This window comes from Aphelocoma coerulescens, chromosome 15 (genome assembly GCF_041296385.1).
Source record: "Aphelocoma coerulescens isolate FSJ_1873_10779 chromosome 15, UR_Acoe_1.0, whole genome shotgun sequence".
NCBI lineage: Eukaryota > Metazoa > Chordata > Aves > Passeriformes > Corvidae > Aphelocoma > Aphelocoma coerulescens.
Genome location: NC_091029.1, coordinates 14007304 through 14020345, shown reverse-complemented (window position 1 = coordinate 14020345; position 13042 = coordinate 14007304). Strand labels below are relative to the sequence as shown.

Here is a 13042-nt window from a genome sequence, read left to right as displayed (position 1 = left end):
AAAACCAAGTTTATCAATATAAGTGCTTTAACAGAGGAAATTCACACTTCAATTTCTCCAGGAATTTGAGGTGCTACCTTTGCCTGGTGATTTGTAGGATCCACCCATCAATTTGTTACAGAAATTTGAAGCATTTCAGCTTGGCCCCTCTGGCTCACTGACTATTCCAAAGCAATGAATGACCCATGATTTTGTGCAAATACTGGCACTCACTGCCCAGGAGGAGCAGAGGGATCAGGGCTGGGAAGGTTGAGCAGGAAAGGCTGCTGGGACAGCCAGGGAACACCGGAGTGCCTGTGCCAGGGCCCAGCCCAGCACTGGGCTCGTGCCAAGGCAGAGTCAGGGCTGGGAAGAGGCAGAGGCAGCTCAGGGAGCTCCCAGCCCTCAGCACTGGAACAGAAACTGAAACTGTGCCTGAGCCAGCAGCCCTGAGCTAAGGGAGCACAGGGACAGCTGCAGGGCCTTTGTGGGACCAAAGGGACCCAAGCAGCAGCGCAGCCTCTCCTGCTCTGAGCCAGGCTGAGCTCCCGGACCCGGGCTGCAGCTCCTGCTGGCTCTGCTCAGCTCCACGGGAACATTTAAGTGTGGTTTACAGAAGAAGGAGGCAAAAGCATTTCAGCTGTGCCCATCCTGCAGTGTGCCTTTCCTCTGGCTTGCACCCTCCCTTCTAACTACTGAGCATTTCAGCCTTGGAAAATCAATTTTACACTCGAAGTTCTACTTACCATTATATGAGTGACTGCCACACGTGGGTGCTTGGTTCTTTTTAACCAAAAGACTAATAACTAACAGCACAACTCCAGCCTTTTCTTTTCCTTTTGAAACCCCCACTTCCCGTGGGCAAAGAGCAAAGGTAAGAATCCACCCTCATTCTTAACCTATCCCATGTACTACAGCTCAGTTGTTTTCCACTTGCTCCTCCTCTTCATTCCACACAGGAATATGGTTATGTTTGCTTCTTTGGAAAAGCCATATTCCAGCTTCAGGGCCCTGAGGTTTTAATGAACATCAGGAACAGACTTCACATTTCCAAAGCTGCCTCCCCCAGGTTTTCCTGGCTGATCACTGACACCCCGAGCCATGGATCACATCTGGGAATTGCCACATGGACACGCTGCCAGGTATCCAAGGTACTTGTCCTACAGATTACAGTCAAATCCCAGGATAAGTAAGTGCAGGTGTATAATGAAGTCCACTTAAAATGAGACTGGTCTCAGGTTTGGAGCAGAAGAATTCTGTAGTAAGATTTATGACCTTTAATAGGAACTTTAGAGTAAAGAAAGTAACGTTTATGTAATGAAAACCATCTCTCTCTGAAGAGCAATGATGTGTTAACATCAGCAGAGCTGTGTTTCAGTGTTTTCTGTTTGCAATCCAGCACTGATTGTCACTTAAAGTTCATTAATTATTCTAAAAATGCCATTACCAAAATGCAATTGTATGCAATTTTTTAATCATTTTGTTCTGAAGGTGGCATTTTTATCTATTTTTAAAGCCTACATTTTCCAGTAGAGCTTACCCTGTGTTCTCAGAATTACTCAATACATGAAAATACAAACATCAGTAATGAGCCCTATTAATGCAGATTTCACTTCAAGCTAACTTAGATTTACTTCACACAGTTAAGTGAGTTCATTTCATTGGAAAACGAGATTCCCTAAAGGAAAAAACATCAACTACTGTGGCTGATATTGCCCAATACATCGCTGAAAAATAAATTCTACTGATTGGATTTTTTCATCCCCCCCCCCCCCCCAGCAGCACTTTTAAAAATACAGTCTTTTAATGATTGTTTAATTTTCATATAACTAGAATATAAATCCTTTACATACTGCTTTGGTGCAGCTGCAGCATAATGTCTCGTTTTTCATGGGAAAAAAAACCTAATTACGTGGTTCACCGAATTGCCTGTGGTAACACATCAATTTTATTTATATTCAAAAGTTGGACTTGAGTTTGTTCTCAACACTCCAGTTAATTCCAAGCCCATTTTACACAATGGTTCTCCTGGATTCATTAGTAACACCTCACTCTGCTGGTATTGGGAGGGATTCCCAGCTATTGGAACCTTGCTTCAGATTTCCAGCGTTTTCCAGGCAGTTCCATTTCCACAGCACCAGTTCCATCCCACCTTAAATATCCTGGATTTGCACTAAGTCTGGCCTTGCTGAAACAGTCCTGCCAAGGACCATTAAGTGTCCCTGCAGAAGGCAGCTGTTAATGTTGCCTCAGGAATACCAACTCCTTTTCCCACAAGAGCACCAGAGAAAAACAAGAACTGTTGTGTGGCCAATAAAACCTAAACGTTAATTATTCAAAATTTCAACTATTTCAATTGAGCTGACCTTATATTTGGAAAGTAGAAAGATAATGAGGAAGCACATGGATTCAGCAGTAGAGAATTTCTTGGCTTTGCCCTCCATCAGTGTCTTTCCTTCAAACTGTTTTCACAAGGTAATTTGTTGCAATCAACAGGAAAAGCTCCAAATTTTTAGACATGAACAAAATCAAGATGCTAATTCTTGAGTGATACAAATAAAATAAAATAACAGAAAGCCTCAGGCTTTCTTACATATGGCCCTTTGGTAGATTTCAGATTTTTTTTATAACTTTTTAGCCTTACATATTTCCAGTTGTATAAAGAGGGAAAATGCACTGTGAAAATGATCCACAGAATATCCTGAGCTGGAAGGGACACACAAGATCAGTGAAGTCCATTTCTTGACTAGAATTGGTAATGAATTCACAAATGCTACATGTACTCATTGGATCCTGCTCTGAACACTGAGGTTCCCTGTTCACGTGGAGACAAAACCACTGAAGGAAAGAGGATTTAAGGCAAAGGTAACTGCAGTCAGAATTCCAAACAGGACACTCAGTTTTAATTTTTTTTTTTTTAAACTACTCCCATAAACCAACTTCCAAGTAAAAGGAGTTGAAGTGGTGGGAAGAACATTTATTTTTAAAAGAAAACAAAACAAAATGAAGACATCTCACCCAGACACAATAAGGCTCTTGTCAACTTCATGTGTATAAAAGGAGTTGGCATTTTCCCATGAAGCAATTCCTTAATCCCAAATGATGGCATAATAACCTCATTTAATATGCCTCCTTAAAAGAAAAAGTTTATTTTGTCTAAGCTGAACTTCAACTGGCAATCACTGGACACCAATTACCAGTGTCAGATATAAGGGTCACGGAACAATTCTGCGAGCTGAGAAAGTAGGAATTCACTTTGCAATCCCATCTTCTTGCCAAAACAATGGAAAAGTTGAACTTTGTTTTCATGTCTTTGGGAATAATCTATGCTAGGCAATTAAGAATATGCAAATTACTTATCTTATTGAAAATAATCAAGCCAGAAACAGACTTTTCAGTAACTTAATATTCCAATGAAGTCTTCTGTCATAGGAACCTACTTGTTAATTCCACTCCGCGCTCAAGAACCGGCAATTAACCATTTTCAGATTTCACTCAAATTATTAATAAGTGGTACTCAGCTGCTTGATATTCATTGCTGCTTTTTAGATGGAAAGCCTTCCAAAAGCCTTGCATTTCAGCTCCTTTATTCCATGTTCGTGAGCTGCTTTTCCATGCCCTGGCTGCTCTCCTTCCCAGTACCGCTGGGCATGGCAAGAGCTCTGGGGTTTATGGATTTACTCAGAGTGCATAAAATTGTTGTAGTGCACATCCCATGCTTTCACCTAAGCCCAGGGATCCCAGGAATAACCTCTGGGTAAATCCAAGGAAGTCTCCAAGCCAGCTGTAATGCAATTCCAGCAGCAACTCCCTCCCTTCCCATAATCTCATCATAGAATGAAGACTGAGGAGCACTCTCTTTTAAACGCCCATTTCATGGCAAGGGGGCTCAGTCTTCATTTCATGCATTGCTTCACACACTTAAAATATGTTTGAACAGACAGGAACAGCTTCTCATTCAATAATTAACGTATCTCACTACACAGAGCTTAGAACACACTGTAAGAGCACTGACAGAGCTCCCAATTGCAGAAATAAGACAGTACCCTGAAAGAACTTTAACTAGACTCAAACTGAAATGGAAAGTAGATTTTTCACTGCTTTATTCTCTTTTACCTTAGCGGAACCAAAAAATATCATTTTTTCCAAGTTTTCCATTATTTTTCTTTTAATCCCTAATAAATGCTGACAGACACCAACTACTAAACATTTACAGGTTAAACATTGACTTAATTTAGAAGACTTGACTGATGAATGCAAGTCTGAAATCTGGCAGTTCATAAGGGAGCATCAGGAACCCTTCCCAGCAGGAATAAAACCACCTAAGTTGAGTTCTGGGGCAAGTTGTTCTCCTGGAGAAAGATCCTTTAAAACAGAGCTGGCCTGTTCTGCTTTCCTGTAGGCAAAAATCAGCAAACTTCAGGTAAAGAAACCATAGCAGAAATTAATTTGGGGGTACAACCATGGGGGTTAATGTGGGTGCCTTGCACACAGCCCTTCCTACAGGCAGCATTTTTCCCTCCTCGCTTTTATCAGCGCCGGGGGATTACGGCTGCGCCAGCCCGATATGCCAAGAATTCATAAACAGGAACGAGCCGAAGCTCCAGGTTTTTCCTGTCACAGCTCAAATTTCAGCTATGTTTTTAAACTCACCAAGCTGCAAAGATCATGTACAATAATCTTTCAGGAAAGACTCACCTAATTAATTCAAGATAATCTATTCTTCATAAGCATTTCCACCCAAAGTCTTACATTCTACATAGCAGAAAGTGAATTAGTATCTTTTTTCTGGGGAAGCAGCTCCAGAAATTAATGGATCAAGGGCAATATATCAGATAGAAATCCCAAATACCTACCAGAATCAGTGAGTTCAGGCACACAAGCTACTAAACTGATAGAAGGATGCAGTTTTACTTAAAGAACTATCAAACACCCAGAATTTATTCATTTTCAAGCTCCTGTCTCACATCCTGCCAGCTTTCCAGAGTCCATCTCCAGTGCTGTGCTTACAGTCACCAAGCTGTATTCTCAGCAGCGGTACACATCATAATCCCTGCATTATCCCTGAGAATTCCAATATTCTGTACCACAGATGCAGCAGACAAAGCTGAATATATCCATAAAATCCAGTACAGAGATTACAAATTTATAGACAAAACTGCCAGAGAATCACAGAATATTCTGAGTTGAAAGGGACCTACAAGATCATCAAGTCCAGCTCCTGGAGTTGTGTAAAATGTCAGAGAAAAGTGCTCTTTGCAAAAGCAAAGGAGGGAACTGAGGAACAGATGTCCCTTCCCTATAACCCGTGTGGGACCCACAGGGTCCAGGGCAGGGGTGGGAGAAGAGAGAAAACCCAAGAGTTGAGTCTAAATTCTCTCTGATGCTCCAGATGGTATTTGGTCACCAAATGCAAATGAGAGCTCTACAACTTGCAAATCCACAACTTTCCTGTCAAAAACGCTGCCAACAGTCAGACACTCCCTCCTCTCCTTCCACTTCTTCTGTCGGATGTACAAAAAAATGGATTTACGGGAAAAGGTACCGTGGCTGGAACAATTGCCAAACCTTTCCAGGCAGTATCACTGAGCAGCATTTATCCTCCAGAAAACAAAACCTCAACAAACTAAAGCACACTGAACTTCTTCAGACTTACAGAATCACTCCGGTTTTTCCTCGCTCACTGACTCCACACCAATTCGCTTTTTCCACCCAGGACCAAATAAAGATCTTCAACCCCTCTTCCAGTTTTAAATGCCACCACGATAGAAACCAGAACACTACAGTCAAGGCTGGCAGGAAGAAGAAATGTAGGAGAATGTGCAAGAGACACCTCTGAAGTTCCCAGCTGCCTGGCTAATCCAACCACTCCACTGATCTATAACTGCTCTGCAAATAATTGTTTTTACTTAATCTCCCGTGACAGCATTTAATTATCCACAGTTTTGGAAAGCTACTACATAAACAACTCTCCTTGTACCTCCTGTTTACAACCACTAAGTTGTTTTCCCTAGGACTATTTGAAATTCTTTTATTAAAGGCAGATTTGTTGTTTACCAAATCTTGAATGTTATAAAGATAAAGGAACTCTTAGAGTTCATGAGCAAAAGTTTTTGAAGTGCTTCTGAAAGCAAAGCCTCAGTTTGGACTTTTCACCTGTTTATGAAAGCAGTATATTTCATACAGCACGGGTGGAGTGACTCTGTTATCCAGAAAAATCCATAATTATAATTTAGACTTGAATTAATAAAACATAATATTTAAAAATTAAATTCTTTTAAATTCAGTGATTTAAAACTCACCAAATTATTTCACTTTCAAAGCACTAGTCCTAGGCAGGAAAAGAGAAATCCAAAACTTCATTCTTGATAAGAATTCATGATTTCTTTAACAGCCATTATTCCCTAAAGTTCCTATCTCTCAGAAGACATGATATGTTTTGGATAGTTTTGGACAATGTTTTGGATAGACTCTAGTCTTCCACTTGGATTTGCAGCTTCACATCCCTGTGATTCCTGAACATGTGAATACAACACAACAACAAAGCTCTGCTCAAGGAACTCTTAAGTCACAGTGACAATCCAACCTGCAGAACAGCATCTGAAGCCAAAGCAGCTCACTTCCAGAGCAGGTTATCCCAACAAAAGCATCATGTTATCCTGGCCCAGCTGAGAGGCAAGGAAAACTCTGCTTTAGTAACTTTCCTATTTTCTGTTTGTATGCCCACATGGAAAAATCCTTTATATTTTCAGGAAGCTAATTTCAACTACCAAATATTTCAGTATTGTGGCCTGTTTATACAATAAAAAGCAGAATAAACTTGTTCCTTTTGCCTTGGGGCTTCACAAAACAGTGAACACAAACTGTGTCCTTTGTCCTGTCTCAAGGAATCAATGGATATAAATGCCTTGGGCTGGCAGAATTTGAGGCTCAATATTTTGTCAATACTGATGTTTGAACTCTAAAATGTACTGAACAGAGCCCGACAGCCCTATCAGCAGGAAAATGTACAACACTTACACAATTTACATCACTTTGAACTACATCTGATAAGTCACTACAAGTGTTTCAATGTGCTTTTAATATAGAACAAGGAAATCTATCCTTGTAGGATTTACACACACGACAACAGATGAGTTTCAGATTTAATTCCACTTAAAAGTTACTGCTCTGAAGGCTCCAGCCTGGATGCTGGAACACCTTGAGTGCTGCGTCCAGTTCTGAGCCCCTCAGTTCAAGAAGGACGTGGAAGGGGCTGGAGCCCCAGGAGCGGCTGAGGGAGCTGGGAAAGGGGCTCAGCCTGGAGCAAAGGAGGCTCAGGGGGGACCTTGTGGCTCTGCACAAGTCCCTGACAGGAGGGGGCAGCCGGGGGGGGTCGGGCTCTGCTCGCAGGGAACAGGGACAGGAGGAGAGGGAACGGCCTCAGGCTGGGCTGGGGAGGGGCAGGGTGGACAGCAGCAGGAATTTCTGCATGGAAAGGGTTGTGAAACACTGGAAGGGGCTGCCCAGGGAGGTTTGGAGTCCCCATCCCTGGAGGTGTCCAAGGAACACCTGGACGTGGCACTCAGTGATCTGGCTGGGGGGTCAGGCACAGGTTGGACTCGATGACCTTGGAAGTCATTTCCAAACTAAATAATGCCATGATTCCACAGAATTTTGAACCAGGCAAATAATGTGTGACAGTGATGCTCCTCTCTTTGCTATACCCTACCCCACACTGCACCCAAGCAGGTTCAGCTGTCCATACATTTAAGTGGATTTCCATAGCAGCACCACTGGAAGCAGCATCACATTGTTGTAACCAAGATGTCAGATATAAACAAGCTCCATCAATTTACAACAGGAACAGAAGCATCACCTGCAACTCCCCTCAAATAAAAAGACACTTAAGTCCCATCTCCTGCATTTGAAATATTAAATAAACTATATTTCACTAAGAGAAAAGCATATATTATTAAAGCTTTGCTGGGTAAGTAGAAATATCACCCATCCCCTCATTCAAAACAGGTGCCTCATAAAAGATGAATGTCAGTGCAATGGCTCAGTGCAGCACTTGTGAGCCATCTCTTTAATTATACATGATCACAGGGCTACCTGCGTGGAACACACCCCAAGGTACTCAGGGCTCCGTATCTGTGATTTCACAGGCTCTGGTGCCAAATAAACAATCTGGCAGCCATCAGAGCAGGAACTTTGGAACAGTGCTTGGAAGAGAAAAACAAATGAAGAGAAATGAATATACCATCACCCAGGACCAAACAGTGCAGGGTACAAGTGGGAGATAAGGGACAACTCAAGCACACCTGATAAACAAAATATTCTGTGTACTTGAAATGCATTTTATCACTAAGTCAGCAGAAGGTCTAAAGGTCACAAGGATAAAAAATCACTGCAAGAAACCAAGAAACTAGAACCTGATCCTTATGATTGGCTTAGATTTTTTCTTTTAACTACTGTTATTATTCCAGAACTGGTAAACTTCAGTTGTTTTCTTGCAAGACACGAAGTGAAAATGGAGGTAAAATTCATACAGCCTAATAAAATACCTTTTAGTTCAGACAAACTAAGTCTTGTCATAGCAACAATTCACCACTGAAAAGAAAATAATATATAGTGGATATGGTCAAACCTAAACAGGATCACAACAGACAGAAGAAGCTTTGTCATGTTAAAGCTCCACATTCTGGAGACTCTGAGGACAATCCCAGTTGCACAAAGCCCATAAGTCACCAACTTATCCCCATCACCTTTGACCCACCTGCCCCTTCCTGCCTCTGATTCCACTCACTTGTTGCAACTTGCCTTGGATTATGTTCAAATCCTGCAGCACAACCAAGGAGCAAGTCCTGACCTCACAGATTTACCTGGGGTGCCGTGGAGTTCACCTGACTCTACAGGAGAGGTGATTTATTTCATCAGCTACTGCCTTATGCCAGAGCTGGGATTTTATTTTTATTATTATTATCATCATCCTTTGAACTAGAATTTACTCAATTTTTAGAGGTTCCACAAAAATCCAAGGTCATGAACCTGAGTTCAAGTTTCCCTTCACATTTTATCTGCCGCATCACTCACGGCAAAAAAAGTTAAATTTACATCATTTTTGTTTTCCTGTAGGTCAAACCACAAATTACAACAAAATCACATATGGTAGCACATTAAAGATTTAAATAAAGCTTCTTTTTCATTGGAAAAAATAGAAACAACTGAGAAACTTTGAAAAGAAAGGAGTGACTTACTGTGCAGCTCACGGTGGATGACATCGACCAGGTTGGGCTCGTCCCCCCACCAGAATATCCAGAGCTCCTTGCAGTCGGGTTTAACGTCGCGGCGCCACACGCACAGCAGGTTGGCCTGCAGGCAGCGGATGAAGCTGAGCAGGATGGGATCATCCTGGGCTGGAGCTGAAATGATGGGCCCACAGTCCCCATGGCCTTCAAAATTGTACCTACGCCATTTGATGCCCGTGAGTTCAGCCTATGGGAAACAAAAAAGGAAGAAAAGAGTCAGTGGATCACTCCATAATTTAGTTATATTCATAGTTTGTTTCATTTTCATGGTTAATTCCTCAATTCAAGTTCAAAAACCCTCCTATTCATATATTTTCCTTTATTCCCCTTCAAGGAAAAAATTTAGAAACAGCACTGAATAAACCTGGCTTACACCTGCATTTAGGTTTTCACCACAGCCTGATTCACTTCTATTCATTTCTATTCTATTCATTTCCAGCAGCTTCATTCAATTTCTAACCTTATTGTTATCCTACTGTCATCTTACAAGTTAGAAAGGAAAAAAACCAAACAGGGAGAGGGAACCAGGCTCATTCCCTACAGGCTGCTTGGTGGCCACGTGAGCTCAGTGTCAGCCCAGGAGTTGGCCACTTGAAAATCACAAACAAAGCACCACAGGACATAAGAGAACCAGTGACTTGATGGAAAAGGTGAAACAATTTCACATTGTGATGTTACAAGTTTAGCAAATGGGCTTTTTATTTTTATTTTGCCCAAATGAACAAAAGCAGAATAAAGAAAGTTGCCATTTACTGTCTCTCAATCAGATAGAATTCTCCTATTGACCATCAAGGAAGAACAAAAAGAACAGATTTGCTATCCTGTTCACCAGTCCTAAATGCACCCAGATATTTGGGAAAGGTTTTCTTTGGGCACTGCCCAGGCTCCCCAGGGAATGGGCACAGCCCTGAGGCTGCCAGAGCTCCAGGAGCATTTGGACACCGTTCCCAGGGATGCCCAGGGTGGGACTGTTGGGGTGTCTGTGCAGGGCCAGGAGCTGGATTCAATGATCCTGGTGGGTCTCTTCCAACTCAGGCTGTTCTGTGATTTTGTGGTTTTCCTCCACTCCCAGTTTGCCCCACCCCTGTTGTTAGCCTCCCCCTTTCTCTCTGCTGCCCAGCACAGGACAGGGAATACCCCCAGGACAGTCTGGCTGTTATCAAACACAACTGGTGTGTGTATACCCTGCTCACACAGAGGGCTTGTACTCTACTTTCCAACCCGTTACCACATTCCTGCTGCTGCTATTCCCTCCACTGCTTCTTTTCCAGGGTTCACACCTTCCCTTGGCCGCCCAGAAGCAGCCGGTGCTCGGCCCCCAGGTGCTCCTGCAGGAGCAGCCAGCTGGTCTGCAGCAAGGAGTGCAAACAGTGCAGGGCAGCAGCTGCACCTCTGACAAGAGAGGGCACTGCCAGGGACACGGGAAAGACCCAGTGGAAACGCTGACTGTAGGAATGAATTTGTACTCCTAAATAAGACCAAAGACTTGCAGTTCATGTATTCCTCTCATTTTCATCACCTGTGTAACAATATTCAACCCCTCCTCCAAAACCCAAATTCCCCATCACACACAGAAGAATTTCCCTTTTCCAGTCCACAAACTTAGTCCATTTACAAGTTTAAACTCTAAAATTTACTTTTGTCCACCAAAGTACTTGGAAGGAACTGCCACTGGTTCAGAAGCTGGCTAGTTAACTGCCGAGGAGCTGAAGGTGATGCTCATCATACCAACAACAGAAGCAAAAAGCCACAAGTATTTCTTGGATCTTGTAAATACATCCTCTGAAACAGTTCCACCTCATTCCTGGATACTGCCTGGCAGAGCAGGGCTCTGGCCCATGGCTACAGTTCCTGGGACTCTGCCTCAAGGACTACTTCCCCAAACACTGATTAAATTAAATATTGCCTATTTAATTGTCCTCTGAAGAGGCCTCACCAGGCACAAGGCAATACAGCACTGCACTGGGACGGGGAAAAACCTATGGAACACTGAACAGCACGGAAACTGGGTTTATTGTTTGCAGGCCCCTAAATCACCAGGCGCCTTCAGCTCCACAGGGCAGAAGGGACACTGCCATCCTGTATCCTGCCAGCGGGACACCAGTCCTGGATTGTCCCAGCTGGAGGCTTCCTACAGCCAGCACTGAGCTCTTGCACGCAGACAGAAATGCTGATCAGCCATCTAAAGGGTTGGGGGACTATGGAAAAGGAAATGGGAAAAGATAGCCCAGGCTGGCCAAGACGCACAGCCATGTGCCACCTTCCTGGCACAACAAGGACAAGGGAATGCAGGAGGAAGAGGCAAAATGGAAGGAGAAAAGTTATTTTTTGCACAGTAGGGTGCTGGAATACCTCACACACTAAATAATTGCCTAAGAGAAAGGACTCCTCCAAAACATCTACATCTATTCTACATGGGTCCCCAGCTATTGCTTGGAAAAGGAACGGGCAGAGTTTCTGAAACAGGATAATGAATACAACTATGAACTACAAAACACCAAAAATTAGTGCCAGTACAGGCGACCTGTGAAAAAAATGATGTTAAATATTTGTGCCATAACCACCTAAGAAGAACATATGCTAAGTCACAAAGAGCATGGAACAGGAAGATGACAGAAACCAAAACCAAAAAAACCCAACTGAACAAAGGACTTTACCCAACTGCAGCACTCGCTTGAACCACACAGCAAAAGCCAGAGCTCAGCTGTTCCAAAGAGCAGAGAGGCTCCTGTGGCTTCCTACCAGCTCAGAGGTATCACCCCAATATCCCACCCAGAGCAGGGATGAAACAGTCAAGGAAAGCACAGCCAAACCAGCAGGGCTGCACCCAACTTAATTCTGCACTAACTCCTGGAGCCTGTAATTCTGTGGACTGTGAGGAATGATAAACTGCTAACCTGGATCACACCAGTGCCCACCCACACAGAGAGAGACTCCTGAGAAAAGGGAGAGACAAGTCCTGGGGGGTTGGAGTCAGCAGCAGCATTAAATGAGCTCTCACACATCGTTTCCCAGTCCAGGTTGCAGAGATGCGGTTCAGCACATGTACTTGGATATGTCTGTTTCTATTTAAATTTTTAATAGGTAAGCACCAATACTAATCCCTCAGAACTTCAGGATTGTGTCCTCATGTTAATTAAAACTGAATTCAAAAGGAGATTTGAATCCTGAAGGGATACACAAGAGCGGACTACACCCAAAACACTTACACACATTCTACGCCTCTACTGATGTTCTGTGTAAAGTATTTAACACACTATAGGGAGAAGATCTGCATCCGCAGGGGGGGTTATTTACATTAATTTCTTTAAACAAGCCACCAGCCCTGGTTTGAAGAGGCCTCCGTCTGTAGCAGTTTGTACAGACAAGACAGGCATTGGCCTGTGGTTCTGGGAAGTGCTCTGAAGAGCCAAATGTGGTTTCACTTGTGCTTCATCGGCAGTGAGCACAGGCTGACCCAACACAGCCTCCTCCTCCTCAGCCCCAGACACGCATCTCCATGTCCCAGTCTGGATCTACTGCTCATGGAATCGCTGGGTGAATGGGATCACTTCACCAATTTAAACAAGGGAAACAAAGAGAAAGACAAACATTTCCAGGCTCAGCACCCTGACAGCTCATCCTGCAGCCAGGGAATCACCGAGCAGCCAGGAGGGGGAGTGGAGGGGGATCTCCCCTGTCAGGGACAGCTCCAATCAGATCAAACACAGCCTTACAGTGCACCCAGACTGCAGCTCATGTACACCTCAACTGACAGGAGCAAGCACCGGTGC

At 43.4% G+C, this 13042-nt stretch overlaps 1 protein-coding gene across 1 annotated transcript in view; it reads right to left on the bottom strand.

Annotated features, from left to right (window-relative positions):
- The window catches only part of MED13L (mediator complex subunit 13L), a 212344-nt gene that overhangs the window by 183295 nt on the left and 16007 nt on the right, over positions 1–13042 (bottom strand). Inside the window, exon 2 of the mRNA XM_069030806.1 lies at positions 9219–9456. Within this exon, the coding sequence (XP_068886907.1) occupies positions 9219–9456 (238 nt within the window). The remainder of the gene's footprint in view (positions 1–9218; positions 9457–13042) is intronic.